This window comes from Heterocephalus glaber, unplaced genomic scaffold (genome assembly GCF_053883595.1).
Source record: "Heterocephalus glaber isolate CG9 unplaced genomic scaffold, H.glaber_assembly_v1.0 deba00001444, whole genome shotgun sequence".
Classification (NCBI taxonomy): Eukaryota; Metazoa; Chordata; class Mammalia; order Rodentia; family Bathyergidae; genus Heterocephalus; species Heterocephalus glaber.
In genome coordinates this window covers 5,910,739-5,920,714 of record NW_028258297.1, presented here as the reverse complement: position 1 = coordinate 5,920,714, position 9,976 = coordinate 5,910,739, and the positions used below count along the sequence as shown (strand labels likewise).

The 9,976-nt window shown below is 51.7% G+C and overlaps 1 protein-coding gene across 1 annotated transcript; it reads right to left on the bottom strand.

Annotated features, from left to right (window-relative positions):
* Nucleotide 1: 1 nt before the first annotated feature.
* Nucleotides 2-8,243, bottom strand: Mcat (malonyl-CoA-acyl carrier protein transacylase). Its single transcript, XM_004845444.3, has 4 exons — nt 7,762-8,243; nt 6,384-6,471; nt 3,070-3,287; nt 2-935 (listed from the first exon to the last, which is right to left on the bottom strand). The coding sequence occupies exons 1-4, from the start codon at nt 8,173-8,175 to the stop codon at nt 498-500; spliced, it is 1,158 nt and encodes a 385-aa protein (XP_004845501.1). The 5' UTR covers nt 8,176-8,243; the 3' UTR covers nt 2-497.
* Between the last annotated feature and the right edge of the window lie 1,733 nt (nt 8,244-9,976).

Here is a 9,976-nt window from a genome sequence, read left to right as displayed (position 1 = left end):
CTTGTGCGGCTCACAAGGGCTCATGTTTGTCAGCAACGCCCGTGGAGGACCTGCGCACCCCTGCGCAGGGAAGCCAGGCTGGCCCGGCCCGGGCTCAGCCACACCCTCGCACCACACCTGGCTCCAGGACCTCCCCACTATGACTCTACACAGCAGGCACGTGACGCGCTTCCTTGACATGTGCAGGACACAGGACTCCCACTTCCGGCTGTCGGGGTTGGGGGGGCAGGCCGCCTGACAAGGCCAACAGGTCTCAGAAGCCTTGTAGAGAGGGACAGAGGAGCTGAGCTGAGGCTCCGGCTGGGCTGGCACTAGTGCCCACGTGTCCACAGCGCGTCCAGCTCCACAGAACCAGCACGCTGGCCTCTTCCCCCAGCGACCTGACCGTTTTCCTGGAGGGAACTGCACAAACTCTTACTCTTCCAAAGCACGGGGCGAGCAATCCTTCCACCCTGCTCAGGAGCTACAGACTGGGTCCCCCGCTCTGGCCCATGCGGTCACCACGGAGACTCCTCGGGGCCCAGGTCCTCGTCAGCCTGCAGCACATCCACGTAGTTGTAGGATTTCCAGGCCTGCAGGTTACAGCTGCGGAGGATGCTGCCCAGTTGCTGCCCAGGGCCGACCTCCCATGTCCTGGGGAAGGCGGTGCCCCTCTTGCGCTCGTACAGGGCATGCATGGTCTGCTCCCACTTCACCGGGGACACCAGCTGCTGCCCCAGCAGCTTCCGGATGTGTTGGGGATGCATGTACCTGTTCCCATCCACGTTGGCATGCACGGAGATCAGTGGCTGCTTGATGTCGATGGCCTTCAGAGCCTGTGTCAGGGGCTCTACCGCCGGCTGCATGAGGCAGGTGTGGAAGCCGCCACTCACAGGCAGCATCTTGGTGCGCCGGAAGTGATACTTGGAGGCGTTCTGCCGAAGGAACTGCAGGGCCTGGGGAAGGAGTCACGCAGGCACACGTCAGGGGAGAGCTGCACACACCTCGTCTTGTGCACATGATTCATGTATTGCCAGGCTTCCCCCAAGCCTTGGGGAAATTTTTTTTTTGGGGGGGTCGTAGTACTGAGAAGTGAACTTAGGCCTTCCTACTGAGCTATGTCCCCAGCACTTTTCAGTTTTTACTCTTTTTTACTTTGAGACAGGTCTTGCTGAGTTGTCCAGTTTGGGCTTAAACTTACAATGCTCCTGCCTCAGCCTCCCAGAGTGCTGGGATTACAGGCGTGCTTGGGTGATAACCTCAGTTCACATTTTTAGTTCCAGTTAAATGTCGTTGCATATCCAGGGTTCCCGAGGTCATCCTTTAGGTGTCTGATCTCTTATATGCCCCAAATGGGAAGGTGACCACAGTACGGGTCAGGGAGCTGTTAATGTAGAAATGTGGGACTGTCCCAGCCCCTGCACTGGCCAGGGTTGTGGCCCAGGCTGGTCACTGCACATTGGAACCACCTCCTCCTCCTCCTCCTCTCCCTCCCCGAAACAGGCACATTTCACCCACTCCCCACGGCTGCTGGGAGGTGGACCCGGATGGGATGCGCGACAGCATCCAACAGGAGATGGCACCACCTAACAAATGTGTTTACTTTCAACAAGAATTCCTGTTTGAGACAGGGTCTTGCTATGTAGCCCAGGCTGGCATCCAACTCACAGGGGTTGTCCCCTGGGTGCTTCTCCAAGCCAGGGCCTTATGGACCCCACAGCCTGAGCCCTTCCCACCACAGCCGACTGGCTTCAGGGCAGCACCTGTGGACAGCGACCAGGCACTTCTGGTGGCATCTGGTCCCAAATGCTTTCCGTAAGGTTCTGAACTCATTCTGTGGCTCAGCCTGCTCTAGTCCCTGGCTGGGCCACAGGGGTCAAGGCCACCATCTTAGCGTCCAGCCGGCTGCTCCATAGCTAGCCTGGGAGCTTCACTCCACATGGCTACAGGAAAGGGCCCTCACCTGAGCTCCTGGTGATAGCATTTCCTGGTCTGAAAGAACAGACCAGGGACTCCAGGAGCTGGGCCAGGCTGCACATGTGCATGGCAGGAGCCGGGGCCCCAGCCCTTTTGGGCTGCTCCCTGAAGCTGCTGGTAGAAATGAGCAACCAGCCCCGTGATCAGCTGTCCTTCCCGTCATGTCACCATGGTCACAAAGGGGCCTGTGGTGCTCATGGAGTTGGTGTCTGAGGACATGTAGTGTGGCCCAGGCCCTGATATGGGAGGAGGAAGAGTGTGGTCATGTGGAGGAACTAAAGTCAGACTGAGACCAATAGGGCTTCAGGTTCTGCCTCCAGCCAGGTGCTGTGGGGTGCACCTGTAATCTCAGCTACTCGGGAGGCTGAAGCAGGAGGAGTCAAGAACACGTGGGCAACACTGTGAGACTGCCTAAAAACAAGGGGGACACATCTGTAGTCCCAGCACTCTTGCTGAGGCAAGATGATCACTGTGTCTGAGGCCAGCCTGAGCTACACAGCAAGACCCTCTCACAAAAACAAAAAAAAGATGGGGCTGGAGATTTAGCTCAGTGGTGCTGCCACCTGCCTCCCAAGTGCAAAGATCTGAATCCCCAGTACAAAAAAAAAAGTCTGCCTCGATCATCTCCAAGTGCCTGTCCTCTCTCTGTCTCAGCTCCCTCGTGTTGAAAGGGGAGGAGGAACTGCTTCCAAGCCAGGCATGATGATGTCCATCTGTAGTCCTAGCACTCTGGGAGGCTGAGGCATGGAATCACGAATTTATTTGAGCTCAGCATGGCTCAAAATTAGTTAACTTAGTCTCAAAATTAAGAAAGGGCTGGGGATGTAGAAATCATCCAGTACAAAGGCCCTGAATTCAATGCCCAGTACTGCCAAAAAAAAAATCGATGGAAATGCCTGGCCCTCTGCTGCACTCACTGTCCTGAGCTCTACACTTGGTCCCCAACTGTTCTTTCTAAGGGAAAATCCCTGCTCACTCTCCAGGAGCCCACTCTGCAGCCACATGGGCCTGCTTCTGACAGCAGGACTCTGACTGGCCTGTGTGTCCCCAGTGCTGGTGATACACGCTGTACCTTGGGGCTTTGCAGGTTTGGAGCGCCCCCATCACACCCACCTCCAGGTGTCCTGAGATGACCCTGCAGTGTGGGAAGAGGTAGTTGGAGACCTTGCACACTGGATCCTCGATGCCCAAGGACCTGCAGTGCTCCCGGGCATCCAGACAGGCGAAGGCAAACTTGGACTGAGGCTGGCCGAGCACGGACAGCATCCCACTGGGGACGGCTTCTGATGCTGCCTGCATGGCCTCAGCACGGACCTTCACAGCGTAGAGCCCTACAGAGAGAGCGGTGAAATCGGATCCTCGACATCCCCTGCTGCCAAGACAGACACAGGTCCCCACAGGCAACAGGGCCACAGTATACCTGCCTGTATCTGCTAGGTGCAGTGGTCACTGCTATTGTGGAAGAGCAGGGGGCTGTCCTTGTCAGTGACCCCATCAGCCCAAACTGCTTCCCGCCCAAAAGCCAGGCGAGTGTGGAGCAGGGGTTCCCTCGGGGGTGATTCTGCCTCTTGGGGACTGGAGACTCTGGCTGTTACATGGGGAATCTTTAGATGTGTGCCAAGGAGAGGCTAGGGATGCTGTTACAAAGAGCACCCTACAGTGCACAGGGCAGCTCCGCCCCAAAGAACTGTCTGGTGCCAATGTCAGCAGCACCCTGGCGAGAAGCCCCAAAAGGGGCAGAGAGAGCAGGCGTGGAGCTACGGTGCCTCAGCCAGGCCTTGACCTCCTTCCGGGCTACATTTTCAATTACAGTGAGGATCAAAGGATCCAATCTACCTGGGCTCTTGTGAGAACTGGGAATTATTATTAATTATTTAAGAGAAATCATATTGAAAAGGAAGAACAATTAAGAGCCCCCAGACACAGGATTGCTGTACACGCTACACAAGTGTGTGCATTCGCTGGAGCAGAATGATCGTAACAAGGTGTGACTGCCCTGCTCATGGCTGGAGAGCATGACACTGGGAAGGCTGGGGGCTGAGACCTGGGCCCAGGTACCTGGCAAGGGGACAGGACTGTGCCCAGGCAGGTGGCTTCGTGACGGGGAGTGGTTGTGACGTCTGCTCCCTTGGTGGAGAAGGGGCCGACTGGACTGAGAAATGGGCAAGAGGGGCTGAGGGGCAAGCCCTGCACCCTGACTCGGTGACGCACCCTGCTCTCTGGGCACCTATGTACACCTGCACAGGACTCTAGCCCCTCACCCAGAGCAGCTGCAGAACATCTGTGGTCAGAAGGAGGTGGAAACATGTAGAGAGTATAGGACAGCTGGAGAGCCTGCCATGTGGCATTAAAGCAATAACTATTAATCAGGAGGCTGAAGCAGGAGGTTCTCAAGTTTGAGGTCAGTGATTCCTAGCAAGTGTCTCAAAAAGGGGTGGGGTAGGGGCTGGTTGTAGCTTAGTGGTAGAGCACTCCTGGGTTCATTCCCAGTACTACCAAAAAGTCAGTACTCAATACGCCATGTGCCAAGTGAAAAGACTCAACACGAGCTTGTAAACATGTCTCAAGTCTACAAATCGTATAACACAAAACTATACAGATAGCAGTTTCCTTACAATATGAAAATATCCTGTGGGTGTCAACTGCTATTTCATTGTGGTATTTTTATTTCTTTTAGTGCGATAATCCCCCTTTTTTAAAAAAAGAGATAAAATTCACATAAAGTACACTTGGTCATTTTAAAGTGTATAATTCAGTGGTACTTGGTGTATTCACAATGCTGTACAAGCACCAAGCCAGGCAGGTAATCCCAGCATTCTAGGAGGCTGTGGCAGGAGAATTGCAAGTTTGAGTCCAGCCTGGGGAACTTCATGACTTAGAGAAACCCTGTCTCAAAACAAAAACTAAAAATAAAAAGGGGCTGCAGGTGTAGCTCAGTGCAAAGGCCCTGGGTTCAACACCCAGTACTGCAAAAAACAAAAGAAAACCAAGTAAATAAAAAGAAAGAAAAAACAAAGTTGTACAACCACTAGCTCGTTCATTTCAAGACTTTATCATCCCACTAAAAACACCACATGCCTGCTAAGTAATCACTCCCATTTCTTCCTCCTCCATCCCCTGCAACCTCTGATCTGCTGATACTGGGGGTTGGACTCACGTACTCTGGACTTTTCACATAAAAGGGATCAATCAGTCTGGCCTCTCTCACTTCAGGTAATTTTCAAGGCTTGTTCACGTTGCAGCACATGTCAGTATTGTACCCCTTTTTATGACAGAAAGACATCCTGTCTTTGGACACAGCGTAGTCTGCTCATCCAACTGCTTGCGAGCAGCAGGGCTGTTTCTACCTCTCGGCAATTATGAACAATGTGCTGTAATAATCTGTATATGAGTTTTTCTGTGTGGACAAACATTTTAATCTCTTAGGTAAATTCCTACAAGCAGAACTGATGTGCTTTGGTAATCGTGTTCAACTTTTTCAATGGCTAAACTGTTTCCCTCAGGGGCTGCACCGTTACATTCCCACCAGCAACGCATGAGCGTTTGTCCACATTGTTATCAATACTTACATGTCTATTCAAGTCCCTCCTCTGTATTTAACTATAGCAAATCAGTCTCCCCACCCCTCTCAACAGGATCTTACCCTATTTCCAGGCTGGCTTCAAACTCCTTGAGCCTCCCTCTTGCCTCAGCCTCCGGAGTAGCTGGGAGTACAGGTGTATACCATCTTAAGCAGTAAAACTGATATGGCTCAAGATCGTCCTTTTTTGTTTTTTTGCTGCTGCTGGAAATTGAACCAGGGCCTTGCACAAGCTAAGCAAGGATCAAATACTCATTTACGCTTTTTTCATTTTCTGTGCATCTATTGAGCATCTGCCACATGTGACAGATATGAGTGTATGAGTAGTGTAAGAATGCACAGGGAGCTGTCTATAACCCCAACATTCTAGGGGTTGAGCCAGGAGGGTTGGAAGTTCAAGCCTAGCTGGGGCTACTCAGCAACACATCACCTCCACATAAAAAATAAAAGAAGAGGGCTGGAGGTTTAGCTCAGTGGTACCAGCGCCTGCCTAGCAAATTCAAGGTCCTGAGTTCCATCCTTGGTTCTGCCAAAAAAAAAAAAAAGAAAAAAAAAAAAGGATTGAGAGGTAGCTCAGTATGAAGGCTCTGGTTTCAATTCCAGTACTGAAAAGGTGGTAAAAATGCACAGGGTAGTAAGGGAAGGGATCAAGACGATTTCATGAGATTAAAAAAAGAAAAAGGAAACCACAGTGAAATCTGGTCCTTGAGATCCAACGTCATCCCCATCTCTCTCCTCCCTTCCCTATCACCCCAAGTGGCTCCAGCATTATTTCTGGCCGTGTTCCTTGTCCCCAGTGAGCCCAGCAAGACCACACCCTGAACAGGCCCAATTCTCTCCCTTGTACCTTCAGAAAATTCCATGGCTCCGGCAAAGACTAGGGCAGCGAATTCTCCTACACTGAATCCGGCAGCAGCAACACAGTTCTCAATCACCTGTGGTGACAGATGTAGAAGGTGAGGCCAGAGGCTCTGGGGAAACTCGGCGCCAGGGCGCCGGTGCCACTGCCCTATGGTCCACCTAGAAGAGGACACAGAGGTGGCCCTGACAGTCACTTAAGTCCAGCCCTGTACCAGTGAGGGCTCCCTGACACGCCAGGCTAAAGCTCAGCTGACTCCATGGATATGTGGACCCCAAGCCACGGCTCTGGATTCCCTGGACTCTGTGCAACAGCCGCTTGGGCCATGGGGTGTGTGGAAGTGAAGTGCAGAAGCTAAAAGTATCACTCTTGGAGTCAGAGACTGGATATCTTAGCCTGGGAGAGTTCACTCATCCCTGAGCCTCAGTTCCCTCCTCTGTGAAGAGCAGTAGGTCACACCCCTGCTGAGGGAATTATGTGAAAATAATGTGTATAAAGTGCTCAGCACAGACCTGGCCCAGGTTAAGCACTGAACAAACGTTACTATCACGATTCAATGGAACCACGTGACTAATTTAATAACCCTGAGTATTCTTTCCTCACCCACAACATAACAGTATTCATCTCCCACAGGCTGTAAAGGTGAAATGAAATAACAGAGCTCAAGGACGGGCTTAGCATTTACTATCTAGGGCCTTGGATTTAGCTCAGTGGTTCTGCCACCTGCTTCGAAAGCGCAAGGACCGGAGTTCGATCCCCGGTAACAAAAGAACAACAACAAAAAACATTTACTGTCTCGATGTTATTTAATACTAAAAACAACTGATTCATCACTTTCAAGTACAATCACATTCTCAAATATCCTCTCAGCTACTCTGCATTTGGCTGGGCGTGGTGGTGCCTGTGATTTCACACTCTGGCGGGTTAAAACGGGAGGACTGAAGTTCAAACTGAGCACAAACCAAACTGCAAAACCCTATTTCAAAATATAAATGCAAGTAAGAGGGGCTGGGGATGTAGTTCAGTACGAAAGCCCTGGGTTCAATCTCCAGTACCCCAAAAAAATTAGGATTGAGTTTAATTCTGTTTAAGTCACATAATACAGATAATTAAAAATCAAACCCCGTTCCCTGCTTTCCTTGTTTCTGTGGCTTACCGTCTTTAACACATACGTAACTTCCGTAATGGATCTGTTATCTGTCTCCCCTAGGTGCAAGCTCCCCCAGGGCAGGGATCGGTTGCTTGCCCACGGCGCCTAGAGCAGGGCCTGGCCCCTCCGGAACTCAGCCCGAAGCTGCCCCATGAGTCCGGCGCGGGGGACCCGGGCCGAGTCCACGCTCGCCGCCATCCCAGGCCTCCGCCTCACCTCCGGCTGCAGGTGATGGAGTTTCTCCACGGCGGCCAGCGAAGCCACGAAGATAGCTGGCTGGCAGTGCACGGTGCGGTCCAGGTCCTCCTGAGGCCCGTGCAGGCTCAGCTCCAGAAGATCATAGCCCAGCACGCAGCGCGCGGCGTCGTAGAGCTCGCGCACGCGCGGGAAGCCCAGCAGCCCGCGGCCCATGCCCACCACCTGGCTGCCCTGGCCAGGGAACAGCAGCACCGAGCACTGGGCTGGGGTCCGCCGCGCCGGAGCCGCCGAGGGCCGCTCCTCCGCCGCGGTCGCGTCCCGCAGCAGCTCCGCCACATCCACAGCGCCTGGCGGAGGCACTGGGAAACTCGAGGCGCCCCTGTGGTAGCGGGCGCCCCAGGCCCACGAGACTCGCGTGACCCGGGTGCGCATGATAAAACACTTTCCTCCGCACGTTACCGTGGTGACCGAAGTCGGACTGCGGGGGCGCGACGCAGCGTAGTCCCTCGCGTATTTCCTGCCGGGCTGTCTGGAGCACCCGGGGGCCAGAAGAAAGGTTCCCGTATTATCGGTTCCGTCTGGGCCCCAAGACTTTTGCGGCTGTGTGTTGAAGCCCTGTGACCAGTGCAATTCTTTAAACTTCCCCAGGCAAGAACCGGACTTGATGCATTATTCGTGGACTAAACAACGCAATGCAATGTGATCATCTTTAAAAAAAATTCTTATGTATATTTGCAATAGATAATAGTTGCTTTCGTATTAGGTTATGCAGCCTTAAAGAAAAATGAAATCATGTCGTTTGGAGGAAAATAGATGGAACCTGAGAAATACTGTTAAGTGAAATATTTACATATTCTACATAGACCTGCATGGTACTTGAAACTCTTCCAGGTTCTTTCTTCCATACGATTCTGATTTTTTTTTTTTTTTTTTTTGGTACTGGGGATCGAACTCAGGACCTTGGGCTTGGGAGGCAGGAGATAGAACCACTGAGCTAAATCCCCAGCCCCTTGCATACGATTCTGCCAACATCACTAAGCAAGATAACAGCTCTCTTTTGTGTTTCCTATAAACCGGACACAGTGCCTGGTACATAATAAGCACCCAATAAATCTTTGTGCCATTGAACAAAGCCTTTTATTTTTTTTACATTAGTTTATTTGAATCTCACAGCAAGCAGTAATAAGTATTATTATTCTCAGTTTATAGACAAAGACTCCAAGATTGAGTGCTAGGTGGTTAGGGTCAGATCAGGGATTGGAAGATGGGGTTGTCTAACTTCTGAGAGCTGTTGTAGGATGGATCAGAGGGAGAGTCTCACCTTGACCTCACCCCGGCAGCCCTCTTTCCCTCTGATCTGCTCTCATTTTCTGTCAGCTTCCTCTAAGGAGCCCAGGACATGCATGCACACTACACTTCACAATGACAGCATTGAGGTAGGGCCATGTCTTAGTCTGCTGGCTACTGCAACAATGGCACAGACTGGGGAGGCTTGGTGACAGGAAAACATATTCTTGGTTTTGTTTTGTTTTTTGGAACTGGGGATCAAACCTAGGAGCTGAGCTTTCAAGGCAAGCGGCAGCACCACTAAGCTAAATCCCTGGCCCAGGAAAATGTATTCTTTACAGTTCCTGAGGCTGGGAAGTGAGAGATTAAGATGCTTGTGGATCCTGTGTCTGAGGAGGGTCTGCTTCTGGTTTGCAGATGACCTCACATGGGGGAATGCAGAGAAGAAGATCCCATAGGGCCTCCTCCTTTTACATTGATTCCTTTACAAGGGCTCCACTCTCATGACTTAACCACCTCTCAAAGGTCTAGTCTCTAAATCCCCTCACCCTGGGGATGAGGCTTCTGTTGATGGATTTTTTTTTTTTTTTTTGTACCAGGGATCAGACTTGGGTCCTTGTGCTTGTGAGGCGGGCGGCAGAACCACTGAGCTAAATCCCCGGCCCATGCTGATGGATTTTTCGGCAATGCATCATTCATCCCATAGCAAACCACATCAGCAAGGCTGCTTCGCTGAGTTTGGCTGAAGAATTCAGTAAACAAAGACCTAACTCTCAGGCTGTCCATGGCAGTCTTGCTTTTGACAGGGAAAAAGTGAAGGAAAGCTGCCGTGTCTCAACTAGAGAGGGATTTGTTATATGAAATACAGCAGTGTATATACAGTGCCACGGTCATAAAAGATACAGAGGGATCTTCAAGTTAAGACGTGCACAGAGCAGACACTGCC